Here is a 16,837-nt window from a genome sequence, read left to right on the forward strand (position 1 = left end):
TATCTCTATATCTATATCTATCTATCTATCTATCTATCTATCTATCTATCTATCTATCTATCTCAGGGCTATATTGAAATACCCTGGGAATCCTGTTACACAACAGGAAAAAAAGTCTGATGTTGTACATCCATAATTTTCTCCAGTGTGTTTGATAGGCAGTGGATCATGTGCTGGATTTTGGAACTCCAGTTCTAGGCTTCATATCAGAAGTCACTCTGGCCAGAGCCTTCCAGCTTTCATTTGATGTAATCACTGTTACCTTGTCTACTCTACTCCAGAGCTGATGTTGGCTTGTTTTCCAAGGACAGAAGTTACACCATTTTGTACTAAGTGAAAGGGAAATCAGGAGCCACAAAGGTTGTCTGTTGAGTCACTTCCATAAAACTCTGTTGAGACCCAAGAAGGGATTATGGGCAAAAGAGTATGTATGGACATAAAAGTGCCTACATATGTACACACTCATTACATTGTCTCTGAGAGCCATGAGTCTAGTTTGTTAAGTTCTTGGCTATGGCTTCTGTGACGTCAACCACACAGTTCCTGGAAGCATTTTCACTGACTGCCATGAACAGACCCCAGCAGTGATGCAGTGCAGTGGTCCTGGAAAGAAGTGAGCCATTATTCTGAAAATGGGAAAGATCCCACCACTGAGGAAGCAAACAGAATGTTTGGGAGGTAGAATTTCAACAGGAGTCAACAGTTTTACTTTCTGATTACACAGCTGGGCCTCAAGCTCTCAGCACATGCAAACACAAATGGACGCACTATTTTCTGACTTCCTCATTTCTCACGTATAGGACAATCTGCAACACTTCCTCTTAACAGCTCTCTACCACAGTTGAATTGAGAAATGACCCAAGAAATATTTAACAGGAGAGTTAGCTACAGTGAGTGATTTCTCAGCACACAGTTTTTCCCGCATTCTAGAATTGTTTAATACAATCCTGACTATCTACTTCTCTACAGCCCTTTTCTTAAAACGCAGTTGCATGCAAAAAAAGCACGTTCATTTCATGCAACACAGCTCAGTTGTGGCTTATAGATCCAAGTAACCCATCACACAGGGTACAACTCAGTTGGAAGTTTCTAGTACAAAAAAACATGCACAGCACAGCGATAGGAAGTATTCACCACCAACACAATGAAGTCAAGGAGCTGCAAAGCTATAGTAGCCAGAGGAGGATTAGCTTTCCTGATTTCAGTCAAAGAAATGTCTCTCGCAATATCATCCACTCATTTAGCATTGTCTTTGCTCCTGGCTATTACATATTACATTCAATGTAACTCAGATTGATTTCCTGGCTCAGTGTTCCCTCGATTGCAATCCTTCTCTCAAATCCAGTCCTTGTCTTTTGCATTTGTTTTGTTAAACAATTGGATATTCCTAAAATGTGAATTTCCTCCAATATCTTCTACTTTGCAAACTCCAGAACTGCTTGGCCAATAAATTAAAATCCAGTGAAGAACTGATGGTTTAGCTGAGGCTTCAGACATGCAAAGCGCACAACCCTAAGAAACAGCAGCGTCTGGGACAGGAGGCTCCCATTAGTTGACATGAAGATGGCATAGGTTTTACAGATCAAACACACACAACAAACCCTTGGTGGCCCGAGTTGGACTTACTGGACAGAATGCATAATTGAGCAAGGACCCAGACCAGGGAGCCGCCTCTTCCTCTAGCTTGCATACATTTATTTCACACCACCTCAGGCCACTCAGTTTGCTTACCTGCTCATTGTTGCTCTCCCACCATTCCCCATACTCCCTTTGGGGGTGAAACACTCTATTTCCGACTTGTGCTGGGCCAGTCTCCTGTCTTTGTACCTGGTGAGCATGAACAAGGACAGGAGCAAACAGAAAGATGTGATTGTGTGCTTAACCGCCAGGCTGAGGAAGAGCCATGACTGCAAACATGGTCACCCCATACCAAAACAAGGATTTCTGCTTCTCATTGTAATGGAGGCTGACCTCTGATATTTACTTGAAGATGCCAATGGTATATGGAAAAAATTGGGAATGATTTTATTACTTTGGGATTAAATCACACACAACATACTCTTTACATAATGGATCGATCTGTAAATTCATTATGTCTTTTAGTCAATGGTGAAAAGAATACAATCCCTAGCATCTAGAAGAGATGATAATCAATAAGGGTTTGTTTAGAGCTTACCATGTATCAGACTTTGTACTAGAGCTTTACCTAATTTTTTTTCCTGTCAGCAGTCCTGTGACAGAGGTGCTGCTATGATTATTTCCATGTTACTGAAGAAGAAAGGTAAAATTGCAAAGATTAAGTAAATTGACAAAAGACAATCGGTAAGTGATTAATCTGGGCTTTGAACGCAAAGTCAAAGTTTGGAACCAAACTTTAGCCTTCCATCTTCAAGGTTTTACAACTAAACTGTGTCATTGTTTCACCTTTCTGAGGGATACCATGTCTGAATTTATTTTACATCCTGGCAATATTAAAAGAAAAAAAGGCCTGTTTTATATACATATATATATATGAAAGTTTCCTATAAATGTTAAAAGTTTCAAAGTCAGCTTTGGGTGGCCCACAATTTGGACCATGCCTCAAATACATTTTGTAGCAGAACTGATAGCTCACCTCCCCAGGGAGCTACTAGCTATTTTTATCTAAAATGAGTACTGCAATCCCTTTAACATGAATATACAAGGTGTAGAAGATGAGCCCTTCTGAGGGCTCTTTTGAGACGGAGTGTTTATGTAGAAACAGTTTCTTACTCATTGTTCTAAATCTGTGGGGTAAGAGGAGAAACAGTCAGTTCTGGTTCCAAATAAGGACAGCAAGGCTGACTTAACTGACTTTGCTAAAGTCCCAAGCCAAACCAATAGAAAACAACCTTCAGAACTTCAGAATAGCTTTCAAGGTACAAGGCTTGAGAGTATGTGCTTTGTTCCATGTGGCTTGATGTGCTGCTTGGCATTCATCAGGCAGAGAGAAAGGGAGTTGCTATGAGGAGACTTGTTTAGCCTAGTTTAGTCACATTCTCTTTGGTATACTTTTCTGCTGTCTCACAAGTAAAAGGAAATGAAACAAAATGTAATAGAATCAAGATAATTATGGGCTCTGAGGTAGAAGTCTTAGGATTTTTCCTCTTCCCAAGTGTTAACACTGTTTTGTATTTGAATTAAAATGGATCCTTACATCAAACTCAATGGTGGGAAAAGATTAACTTATGAACTGACTTACGAACTGAACTGTATGTTAGTTGAGCATATATAACCCACAAGCTGTGGGTTTATATGCCATCTGCAAAGATAATTCCCAGATCTTGCCTTAGCAGGTTCACATAGTAATGGGAGAAGGAAGAGAAGAATAAGGACACAAGTAACTGTAGAAGAAGGCGGTAGAGAAGAGGAAAAGAACTTGTTTAAGATGTAGAGACTGGGGCAAACACAGATAGAGGGATCTTTGTTTTATGAAAGAAATAAGTTACAAGGGAAGCTGTGGTTAATTACCTGTCATTGGACAGCACTTCATATATCAAAACAAAATACTTGGTATTTATTTTGGAATTGGATGGTGTGACCAAAATAACATTGTACAGTCCCAACTAAAATGTCATTACTGGCGTACTAAATTCACTATGGTCTTACCATTCTTACAAAGGAAACTTAACATATTTTTCAAAATCTTCTTTTAGGTTAATGACCAATCATTTAAATTCTTCATAAATGCTTTTAAATAGCTACACTTTTATTGCTCAAAATACCTCCTTTCTCTCTCTCTCTCTCTCTCTCTCTCTCTCTCTCTCTCTCTCTCTCTCTCTCTTTCTCTCTCTCTCTCTCTTCACTAGCTCTCTGGCTTTACACTGTTTTTTTACACTGTGTGTGTGTACATGTGTGTGTGCCCACGTGTATGTGCACACACACTCATGCATGCATGCATACATTCTGATTTGAACCTAAAGCCTTATACATGTTAATCAAGTTTTGCTATTGATATACATCCTTATTCATATTGAAATGATTTTATGTGAGAAAAAAAAAAGCTTTACTATGGAGAGGACACTAATGGAGAGGGAGAATAAGTTTAAAGAATGAATAGATAGAAATATACTCTTCCAGAAAACATCATTTATCATTATTAATCTACCCTAATTGTAAAGCAAGTTTATGTTTTCTTCAATTACCTTCCGTTTTTTTCCCCAGAAAATAAGTATGGCAGAACTAGGAAAGATAATACGGAAGGCAAGAATCTTTCTTGGTCAACAAATTACAAAAGTATCAAGTTATTGAGTGAGGGACAAATGATGCACTTATAGAAGTCACTCAATGCCTCATCAAAATTATAAAGAGGCTGTGGAGTTGGTCATTGTTAAAATGCTTCCAATGCAAGCACGAAGACCTTAGTTAGATCCCAACACCCATGTGAAAAGCCATACGTAGTGCTTTTGGCTATAATTTCAATGCTGGGGAGGTGGAGTGTGGTGGCGCATACTGTACTTCCAATACTGGGAAGGCAGAAAGAGAATGAGGTCTTAATCTCGTTTGCTATCTAGACTAGCCCAATCTGTGAGTCCTAGGTCTTTGAGAAACCCTGTCTCAAAAAATATGGTGGACAGCCCCTGAGGAATGATACCCTAGGTTGACTTCAGGCTCCCAACATACAGGCACACACACACACACAGGCACACACACACACACACACACACACACACACACACACACACACACACACACACACAATCCCACAAAGAATTTTCATTTCACTAAGTAAGTGAAGCTTTTAAGATTACTTAGGAATAAACATAGGTGCCCAGAGATCAGCATATATAAAGCAAAAATATACTGTTTGTAACACATAGGCACTGAAGAAACATTCTTTGAATGAATGAAAGAAAATGAAAAGTTAACTTTAGGAGTTATCAAATGTCCATCAGGACTTTGTTATTATTATTTGTCTTTTTTGTTTTATTTTGTGGTGCTGAACATTGGCACTAAAGACCTACCCATGTTAGGACAGCATCCTACTATTGAGCTGTATTCCAGCCCAACTGAAACAATTTTACAGATGTGGGTCAAGAGACAAAGGATGAGGAAAAGATGAAGATGTTTAAGGAAATGAATAAATTGTGTAGAGTTCTGAGGTAAAATAACTGTGGAAAAAAGAAGGCTATAACATGCTTTCTTACTTGATAATTACTTTACCCTTTCAAAATCTTTGCTCAAATGTCAGTACATTCTGCTGCATCCCCCTCATTCAAAAGAGCAAGCCTCATTACATATTCCTTGTTATTGTTTTCTGCTTTTATCAGAAGTATTTATATAATCCAAATAATGTTTTATTTAGTTATTTAATCTACTGTATATTTTTCTCAGTGAAATCTCTAACAAAAGGTAAACTCTATGGGTTTTGAAGAGTTTTAGTTACTGCTACCTTCCCTGGGCTTATGACATTGGTGAACTCATTTTTTACATGCAATAAGGTCTGTGAACTGAAGGCCTAGATAAATGCATGACTAACAGGAAAATCAAGTTATGGAAACATATTTAGCAAAAAGAAAAGCAAAAGAAGGGAATCCTCACATTCATGTTAAATGCTCTTGGACTTATAACAGTTGTCAGAGTAATTATCAAAGAGAATAGAATGTAAGAACTTGGGATTGTGTGAAATTAAGAGTGAATGAATCGAATAACTGATTTGCACAGTGCTATTGTCCATATGGATATAACCCCTCAAAAGTGCATTACATCCTAATCTATAGGGTGACAGTGCCATGCTGGATCTCTCACAAATGGGATTCATGCCCTTCAAGCAAAGACTGCAGAAGATCACCCCCCACTTCCACTGGGTGGGGACACACAAAAGAAATTCAAAAAATTCAAAGTTATGATTATTTTAAAATCTTCCCAATCTATCATTTGGATAGATAAAATTTTGTTCATAGAATAAAATTTATCAAATTTAATAGTCCTTTCAAAAAATTACAGCCCTGAATCTCCAAAGAATAATGTGCTAGAAACTTGAAAACACTGAAAAGTTTGATTTTTTTTTAAAGCTGGATGTTAAAATCCTAAAATATATTACTTTTATTGAACTAAATTTTTTAACAAGGAGAGCATGAATTTGGGTAGGAGACATTGTGAGGGCATCTTGGAGGAGTTGGAGAGGGGCAGTGTGGGATGGATGTGATCAAAATATATTGCACAAGTGTATGAAAATTTCAAAGACTATATTAAGAAATATAATTGACCTCCACCAAACACTGGATGCAAAATTATCTTGATCTTTTCAGTCAGTCTCTAGAACTGTGAGAAATAAGTCTTGTTCATAAGCCAATCAGTTGTTGGCATTCTTGTGATAATAGTCTGTATAAACTAAGACCAGCAAGTAGTTAATGGAGTAAGTAGGGAAACTGGAAAAAAACGATGAAAACATAGTAAAAGCACAAAGCAAAGATGTGCATACAGAAGATGTTTCTTTCCTTTAGAACCGTCCTAACTTTGGATCCAGGCAATCACAAGATGAGATAAATTGTGATGTCCTGTGCATTTGAGTAATACACAGCTTATACGAAATTTTTCCTGCACCATAAAATTCCTTCAAAAAGCCTCTTCCCACCTTTCAAATCAAGAATTTGTGGCTAAAAAAGCTTCTATTCCAGCTTTCTACCCAGGGCCTCACTGTTGGTGAGTCTTAGAAGTGGGACTAGAAACAGTGCTTTTACATCCAAATCACAGGGTCTTCACTAACATCTTACTCTTCTCTCATTTTATACTGAGAAAAACTTGTTTAAGTAGTTTGATAATGCATTTGAGATACCAGAAAGGTCATTTACGAAGGCAGCAGTGTGGGCTTAATAGAACTAGGCTTTGAGCACAATATAAACTGATTTTTTTCTAAAGGTCAAATTTGACTACATAATGGCCAAGTAGAAAAAAAGCCACTCTCCAGGCTTCCTCTTAACATACAAACAAAATGCCAGTCCATCCCCTAGAGTTCACCTAGACAGAAAAGTAAAGATATCTGAACTCTTCAAAAGAGGCATTATTGAGGAGAACTGATAAGTCATTGTGTGACCCAGCACAGCATCAGAAGACAGACAGAGATGAGGGATGCAAGACTCCAAGGCTCCAAAGTATTTTCAGGAGTGCCAAAGGAAAGTTTGCCTAAGCCAAACTTCCAAGTAAAATTGATGAGGAAAAAAATTCTAGATGAAGACAGATGGAAAAGTATTAGTGATCTTCAGTTTAGAAGGAGTAAGGCCCAATTTAAAAAGTTATCACAAGTGTGACATTGCAGCATAACTCTCTGGTCCTTAAAATTGTGTATATTCATACCTGAGAAAATATTTTAGAATGGCTTACCAAATATTCCATAAATTGTGTAGATTTCATACCCACTCATATAGAGGGGAATATGGAGAAAGTAGGAGGGGGAAATGAAGGGAAGGGATGACCATGTTTCATTGTATAAATGCATGAAATTCTGTCTTTCTGGATTCCATTACCTATGGTTGGACACCTTGATCACCCTTGAGGCATGGGGAGGGACTGGATCCTGCCTCAACTGAATGTACCAGGCTTTGTTGTCCACTCATGGGAGAACTTTTAGAGGAGGGGAGGAGGGGTGAGTAGCAGGGGTTAAGCAGGGGTGGGAGAGAAGGAGGAGGGATGAGAGGAGATCTGTGGTTGGTATGTAAAATGAATAAAAATTAAAAAAAATAAACAGAATATAGACAAAAAAAAGAAATTCTGAAGATAAAGATAAAATGAAAAAAGAAAATTATAGATAAAGTCAGGGACATAGAAAACAAAACAAAAACAAACAAAAAACTTTTTTCCAGATGTAAAATGCTGACTTCATTCATTCAAAGATCTAAGCTTAAAAACAAAAATATGAGCATGATTAATAGTCTCATAAAAGAACATCAGAGATAAACATAAACTTTAAAAATATTAAAGAAACTGTCAAAGAACACATTATTCTATGTTCTGTAAAAAAACCAAAACAAATAAAAGCAGAAATTGAAAGGTGTGGAAGCAGAGCAACTAAGCAATCCTAATGTAAAGAATTGGTTTTATTGACCCAATAATTCTGGTCAAGGGATTTTGTTCTTAGGAAATAATTCAATAGGTGTGCTTAAGTTCTTTTCACAAATATTTCCTCTTTCAACGTTATAAAAAATGACTTAAAAAAGTCAGTAAATAAGGACAAACAAACCACTGGAGAACAGTTTAAAAAAATTACAACACAAAATATCATGGAAATGTGTTAAATTTTATATTGGATAAAGTCTTCCATTTAGCTTCCAGAAAGTTCCCAAAGGTCAATGTTTAATCCCACTTACGATGAGCACAGTTTTCAGATACAAAACATCTCGAGTCAATGCCTTTTCATTTTCCTTCGACATTGCCATTTATCTCACAGTCAAGAGAAGTCATGAAGACATGGATTTAGAAGCTAGTCCCAAGATGCTTTGTAAGTATACATAACATTCATGTAGGAAACTATTTCAGTTTGGAGGTAAATGTTAAATAGAGGGAAATACTCCACAAAATGGGACTAGCCTCAAGGAAAAATTTTCAAAAATATTAAATGTTAAGGGCATTTTTTGATTTATCCCAGGTCTAAGGGCTTTTCAGGAAAGTTTATTATTCCAAAGGAAATGAGTTGTTTTCCAGTGGGGATTTATCCTTATATTTTGTGTATAAACAACCAGGAAAGGTTATGAGTGAAAAGTACTTGGGGTTATAATGACAAGGTGAGCTATTGTTTACTAAGCACCTAGAATAGAACACACTCTGTTTTAAGGACATATCCAAATCTTTTGATTCAATCATTGTTAAACACTATTGACTAGTTATTATTCTTGTTCCTACTTTATAAATAAGAAACTCATAGGACATTGGGAAATTGAATAATTTGTTCAAAGTCACTAGCCTGGTAACCATGATATATATTGCTTCCTACTGACATGCTAGCTACAAATATTGGTGTGCTATCATTTTGTCTTTAAGTACTCTAAGGGAAACAGGTAACTGTGTTACTTTTCAAAATCTTTTCATTATTTCTTTTAGATCTTCTTGATTTGTGTTTGTACCTTTTGCTCTGTCCTCAATTTTTCCTTTTCTCTAGGGGTTTAAAAAGCACTTTATTCTCATTAAAGCATGGTGTAGTAGGGGTAGAAAAGAGAGATGTGGGTATTTTGGGTCCATTTATGTGTCTGAAGTATGAAGAGCATGGGAAGGGGAGCCATGTTTACTGTTATTACAGCTGTTCAAGTCTGGAAAGGAAGCCATGGAAAGGAAGACTGCCTGGCACACAGGTTGTCCTGTGAGCTGCTAAACAATGTGCTGAAGAATTGGCTGGATGCCATGGTACCCAGAGGAGGGACCAAAGTCAAAGGTCTGTGACTAGGCATTTATGCTGTACCTCTTTCTATTCTCTTTGTCATTATTTTAAGAAAGTAATTTTAATTAAGGGAATTATATTTTCACAGCTTTAGGATGATATTTTATGGTTTATGGTGATGACACACAATTGTAACAGATGGATTTTTTTCAATTTGCTCCCTTTAAGTGAAAACCTATTACTATAACTGAAACATTTATCACATTAGGTAGAAAGGAGACAATTTTAGTTTCATAATGGGAGACACTTAAGAAAATGTTCACTATGTTTCTTGATTCCTTACAGTTATTTGTCTGGTACTGTGGTAGTTTAAATGTAATTGGCCCTCTTAAGCTCTCAGGGAGTGGTACTACTGGGAGGTGTGGCCTTGCTGAAGTAGGTGTGGCCTTATTGAAGGAAGTGTGTCACTGTAGGGGTAGGTTTTGAGGTCTCTTTTGCTTTAGCTTTGCTCAGTGTCACAGTCCACTTCCTGTTGCCTGCAAAATGTAGAACTCTCAGCTACTTCTCCAGTACAGTGTCTGCCTGCACACCATCATGCTCCATCATGATGCTAATGGACTGAACCTCTGAAATAAAAGTGAGCCACTCTAATTAAATGTCTTCCTTTATAAGAGTTGCCATGGTCATGATGTCTCTTCACAGCATTAGAAACCCTAACTAAGACAGGCACTAAACTAGGAACTAGTTGTATGGGCATTTAGAAATACAGGAGTATATATATCATGGATGAATGTGACTAACATACAGAGGTATTCACATACCTTTGGTACCTATGGGGAATTCTTTCTAAGACTTTTTGTAGATAATAAAAATTCCCAGATGCTCATATCCTTTATGAATAATGCGGTATTCACAAAAACCAAGAAATAAAAAAACCCAAACCCAACCAACCAACCAACTGAAACCTATGTACATGCTTCCTTCAGATTGGCTTATGGACATGGCTGTTGGCATTTTATTGATTTCTAATTAATTTAGGAGTGGCCAGCCCACTGTGAGCAGTGTTATCACTGGATTTGTGGGACTGAGCCCTGTAAGAAAAGTAGCTGAAGATGAGGCTGAGATTAAACTAGTGAGTAGCATTACTCCATGATTTCTATTACAAGTCCCTGCTCTGCTGGATTTCCTATTCTGCCATAATTCTTGCCTTGATGTCTCTCAATGACATACTGTAATGTGTAAGATGAAACAATCCTTCCATTTCCAGGTTGCTTTTTGGTTGAGATGTTTTAGCACAGCAATGGAAAACAAACTAGAATAGCCATTTATTTTTATGATTTTGAACAGCATATGTAATTTTATTTCTTCTTTGAAGAATGGGAACAAAGCTATTTCTCTCATAAGACTGGCATTTTATAGAATTTGAGCATTTAATCTTGCAAACACCCTGTGGGCTGAGTTCTATATGACTGTGATTCTATAAATACAAGACAGAGTAGTATAATAACTGGCTCAATGTTGGACAACTAGAGAGGCAGAGCCAGGGCCCACATTTGGACTGGTGGACTCTCAGGCTTGTGCTCTAGAACATTAGATTAAAGAAAAGAACTGTAATTACTGAAGAGATAACTAATAGAAAAAGAAAAACCAATTAAAAAATCAAAGTGGAAGCCTATGGATTCAAAAACAGAGGAGGATGAAAATGAAGCCAGGCAGCATGTTAGGGACTTTGTGTACATTGTCTCAAACAGCCTTGTGATACTACATTACCAATAACTTCATTTACATGGTAATTATAGCTCAAAGAACTAATAAATGTTGATATTGGGGTTCAAACTTGGTGCTACTGACCATACACTATACACACAGATGTTGTGTACTTTTTATAGTAGATACCAGTTTTGTAATTGCATGAAGAAAATGCACTTTATAGCCTCTGTACCCGAGAGGAAGTTAGAATCTAATTGAGATGACAAACAAGCCCAACATACATGAACAATTAGACAACACCGACTTGGCGAAGGTAGCAACAGTTACTTATTTGGTGTTGGAAAGGCCACATTCCTAGAATTAAAACGGAAAAAGCTACAATGGAAGGAGATCATACTCTGGCCTGAGAGGCAGACTGTGCATAATTACTACTAACAATTATGTTAAATGAGTGTAAGTGGTTTGAAGAACTACATTCTGTGAAAGAACATTCTTTTTCTGATACCTTTATTCCTCATGTGGATGAAGCAGAGTAGACCCAAAGGCCTAGTTTTTCTCTTTCATATCTAGAAGTAAGACAAGGTACACAGAGGAAGGAGATGGTGGCACACATACATGCTGGGTGAGCTTGCTCTCTTGCGCATAACTGTCTTGTTCTCCACAATAAAATATAGTTTTGTGAATTCCATGAAGTCAGAAACATCATTGTATCCTAGTGTCTACAACAGTAAAAATTCTGCTGGGTTTCCAAACAAACAAACAAACAAATGTCCTGCATAAAAGAATAAGTGGACGAGAAACAAAAAGATGGTAGAGAATTTCAGAAAAGGACTAGCAAAGTTAGAGGGGATAGAACAAAGAGAAAACAAATGCCTCATCCAGCATGGGCACATCTGCTTAGTGTTCGCCGAAACCGTTTTGTCCCTTCTTGTACGATTCCCTTTTATCCCCCCTTTAGTATGCTTTCTGTGACTCCCACAAAGGCTTATGGTTCCCACAACACTTTACTGAGGTTGCTGCTTACATCTTTGGGTCTACTATATGGAGAGGCATGGTCTGGGGGAAGGACAGTATTTTCTTCATCCAGGACTTTGTTCGTTATAAGGATGCTTTCTACACTCAGCTGCATGCCTAGTGCTGAAGTTTCAAAAATATCGCCTAACCTTGGCAGACAATGTGGTGAGTAAAGTTCTTTAGCAAATGGTATCTGTTTATTATTATTGCCTGGGAAACAGGAATCACCAAGCAGAGGACCTGGGTTTCCTTCAACAGCACTTACCTGCCCATTCTCTCTGTAAACCTATTTATTTTTGATACCTGGTCACAAACTTATACCCCCCCCCCCCCCCCCCCCCCCCCCATATTGATGAACTCCTTAAATTCACTGGGCTTTCCTTGGTTCCTTCTCCATAAATGTGTGCATTCTCATGTGTCTCCAACAGGGAAGGGCCCCATAAACCCTCTCCCACCTGCTTCGGAAGTCTCTAATTTACTAGGGCTCTGCTGCCCTCTAGGGGGCCTGTTCATCACATCCTTGCCAGCACCAGCCTATGTCCTGGTGTTGGGAGTGTCATGTCCATAGGGAGGCTGCCAAGCTCTAAGATCTTTTGCCTATTTCTGAACTCACCAGTTTAGAAATCTGCAGGGACTGTCTAGTGTAGTTTGGGTAGGAATATGAGACAAGCAAGTGAGTGTGCTTATGATGCCCATCACAAATAAACTTTGGAGGAGACTTACATGCTCACAGTGATACCAGTGCGACTTTTGACTCTCTCATCAGCATTTTAATTTTAAAATTCTATTAAAGTTTATGTTATTGAATCTAGGGTCTAGCAGTGAAAGATGGGTGAAGGAATGTCATTTGCACTTCTGCCTGGGCTTTGAGAGAGAGAAAGAGCTTCCTTAACAAGATGGGGTGTAACATTGTGTTTCCTCATTCTCTTTACCAATTTGATGGCATATTAAATGAAAACTCCCTGCCATTTATCTTGACTTCTCTGTAACTAGAGTTGCTAGCCAAGATATCATATCTGAAACCCCCACCCCTTTCCTTTCATGATATAACTTACCACTCGAGTCTCTGGAGGCTCAAGTGATACTAACACCCCTATAATATTTCAATATCTATGGTCTCTATTCTTTGTTCTACCAAACTATATTCCACACCCAAACTCCCTAGTCTTTAACCCATTTTTCCAGAAATTTGAAATTTCTGAACCAATTCCATCTTTTTCCAAACATGTTTACCCGTTTAACTTTCTACTCACAGCCCGTCTTCCTTCATTGACTACCATCGTCACTAAAAGCTCATGGCTCTCCTAATGTCACTCTGTTTTTTTCACTCTTCATCATTCACAATCCTCTTGTTTACAGGGAAAACCTTAACTCTTCCTTTTCTCCTCTATAAAACACATTCAATCAGTCATCAAGTTCTGTAACTGCACTAGCTAGTGGAAAGCATCATACTATTTTACCTATTATTATAATGTACACCCAAGATTCACTTCTTTCATTTCTATTTTATTTCTATTCTATCTACAAACACCAGGACACTTTCTAATATAGCCATCTTTTCATGTTACCACTGAAACTCTCTGAATCTCCCTGTTATAGATAGGAGAAAATATAAAATTTGCACCTCACCCAGTTAGCCATCCAGATACCAGACTGTTACCGCCATTTCCCTTTCCTGTTTTACTTCAACTACAATGGACAGTTGGCTCTTGTCTTAAAATTTCAATCTCATTCCTGCTTCAAGATCATTTCGAGTTGCTCTCCCTTGTTCTCAGAATGCTTACTTTCTGTCTCTGAGAACTCTTCATGTTATATTTCTTCGTTCATACCTATGCCCTTTCAGCTCACTCACTGAGGAATTCATGATACCTTCTCTAAAAATGTATAAAGTAATTTCCAATCTACCTCATTCTACATATCACACCAGTTCATTTTTTTAGTGATTAATGTTCTGTATTTTATATGTTTTATTGTCATTATTGCTGATAGTAGGTGAGAACTGTGATTTTATTTGATTCGTGACTTTATCTTTTATGCTCAGAGCATTTCCAGGTATATTATACATTCTCAGTGAATTATTTTCAGGTGTATTAGTGAATAAACATTAAAAGTCAGAGTGTTAAAATTTAGTCCAAGTTCACCAAAATTATCCTATGTTTGGTTACACTAATTTTCGTTTTATCTTAAAAAAAAAGAACTTTGATGTGTTAATACTTTTGTAGTAATTTGACTGGAGTTTGGATAAAAGGATTTTTATTACTTTTAAGAAAATAACCCTATAAAGGCCTACAGCATTCAAAAGTGTGAAAGAGTGACGGCGGCGCACACCTTTAATCTCTGCACTCAGGAGGCAGAGGCAGGCGGATCTCTGGGTTTGAGGCCAGTCTGGTCTACATAGTGAGTTCCAGGACAGTTAGAGCTAGAGAAACCCTGTCTCAAAAAACAAAAACAAAAGCAAAGAGCAATAAAAGTGAGAAAGAAGATTACTACATATTGTATAGAGCTTAAAATTTGAACATAAAATTAAAAATGTAATTAAGAATATGACATAATACGCATAGTAGCTTAAAGACACCAGTCTCTCTCACAGTATGTATACATGCATGAATACATATGCACAGAACCATCTAAATGAGTGGTAGTCATTAATGTGGGCAGCCTGTGTACTTCACAGTGAAGAATGTCATTTTACAAGACATAAGATGGTAGAGGTGACATGGATGAGGATGGTTTCCATGATCAATAGATGCTTTGTAGAAAGCCAAGTATGAGGACTGTTTGAGGTTCATATCAGCAGTCTATTTTATGAAGACATTTTATACTTAAGAGCTGCACAAGATGAATCTTAAAAAAGCTAGGAAGATAGGAGGGATGGCATTGTTGAAATAAGAGAGGCGTGTCACTTGGATGCTTCTGTCTCTGCCTCCCTATCATTGGGATCACAGGTTCACACTGTCATGGCCAGATTTTCACATGGGTGATGGGGTCTGAATTCAAGTCCTCTTGCTTCTGTGGCAAGCACTTTACTAATGGAATCACCTCCTTAGCCCCTTTTCCTTTGTTTTTGTACTAGTCACCAAGTACAGCACAACTCTTACCACCTAACAAAATACAAGAACTATGGAATGCTTTGTATGCAAGTGGGGAGGTCTGGGAAACGTGATACAGAAAATTAAACAGGAAAAGGATGGCTGGATGATTAAAGAAAGATAATTTATGCAGAAAGCTAGAGAAAGAGATTGCCTATTTCCCCTAGTTTGTCTTTTCTATCTGTACCGAAGAAGTGGAGCTCAAGGGAAAGACAGAATTGGTAACTTGAATAATTATGCCTGAGACTTACTTTTCTCTCACTTGAAGTTTTATGTTCTGAAAGAGACATGACTGCATGCTCCAGACATGTCACACCTAAGCCATTTCCATGATGCACTAGTTAAATTTTTTTTCCTTTTTCTTCCTTCCTTCCTTCCTTCCTTCCTTCCTTCCTTCCTTCCTTCCTTCCTTTCTTTCTTTCTTTCTTTCTTTCTTTCTTTCTTTCTTTCTTTCTTTCTTTCTTTCTTTCTTTCTTTCTTTCTTTCTTTCTGAGATTGGGTTTCTCTATGTAGCCCTGGTTATCCTGGAACTTGTTTTGTAGACCAGGCTGGCCTTGAACTCAGAGCTCTGCCTACTTTTGCCTCCAGAGTGCTGGGATTAAAGGCATAAGTCACCAGACTAAGCCCCAAAACAAATATTTCTAAAGATATTGAGTGTTTCAAAAGAAAGAAAAAAATGACTCCCAGTTTACCTTACCATCTATTCAACTTCCATCAATTAATGAAAAATGTTTTAATCAAATTTAGATAGTAATGAATGAGACCAATAATATCACATACAAATTAAAATTCACTGTAATCACAGTATTCAGGAACACTGATTCATTTTATAAAGAGAGTGCTTTATATGTAATCCATCAAGATCAGCCAGACATTATATCTCCACAAAGATAGTTCAATTATCACAAAGCCAAATCTTTCAATTAATCATTTTAAAGCTTTTTTCCTTTCAAAATAAAATACCTTAAGTATATTATCTATAAGACTATAACTACAAGATCTAAATCTTTGCATTTCCTTTTACAGGTCCAGAGGCAGATGGAAATATGTTTAAATGGTGTACTTGGAGGAAGTGGTAAGCAAGAATTAGGGCAACGGGGATACATAATAGAGAATGATACAGAGGAATGTAGTAAAATATATTTTATATATTTATGAAATAGTGAAAGAATAACTATCAGCTAATTAATTCAAAAATAAAGCATGACTTATTCTTTTGAAAAAATGAGCTACAATTTAGTACAGATTCACCACCAGGAGTTATTTACTAAGATACTAGAGAAGTGAATCACTGCTGGTCACTGAACACATATTTATGAGAGAAATTTCCAAAAGTAGACACTTTCTCATTGCTGGTGATGGAGAGCAGGAAGACAATGCCTAAAACAGCTCACAATTTAATATGGTAGGGAAACACATAATCTAATGCATGGCACCCGAATCTTACCATTTTTTACATGTATTGTATTATCATAATCTACTCGGAGAACAAGCAAAATTATGTGCATTCTTTAAATATAGGGCCTTACTACATTGTATAATCATGTCTTGAAGTTTTGGACTCATGAAATCTTCTTGCTTTACCCATCCATATAGCTGACACTAGGTATGGTTTTATGTGCCCAGCAACTAAAAAAAAAAATTAAATTAACAATACAATAAAATCTGATGAGTTCTACCTGAAGGGATTTAGAAA

The 16,837-nt window shown here is 37.2% G+C and overlaps 1 protein-coding gene across 3 annotated transcripts in view; it reads right to left on the reverse strand.

Annotated features, from left to right (window-relative positions):
* Grm5 (glutamate metabotropic receptor 5) overlaps positions 1-16,837 on the reverse strand; it is a 473,853-nt gene that overhangs the window by 20,388 nt on the left and 436,628 nt on the right. For 2 of the 3 annotated variants that reach the window (XM_052760517.1, XM_052760516.1), the window contains exon 10: positions 1,732-1,827. The exons of the other annotated variant lie outside the window; for it this stretch is intronic. In XM_052760517.1, coding sequence (XP_052616477.1) covers positions 1,732-1,827 — 96 coding nt within the window. The remainder of the gene's footprint in view (positions 1-1,731; positions 1,828-16,837) is intronic. 3 annotated transcript variants of the gene reach the window in all.

The sequence above is a fragment of the Peromyscus californicus genome, unplaced genomic scaffold (genome assembly GCF_007827085.1).
Source record: "Peromyscus californicus insignis strain IS unplaced genomic scaffold, ASM782708v3 Scaffold_4__1_contigs__length_199733344, whole genome shotgun sequence".
NCBI classification, from domain to species: Eukaryota; Metazoa; Chordata; class Mammalia; order Rodentia; family Cricetidae; genus Peromyscus; species Peromyscus californicus.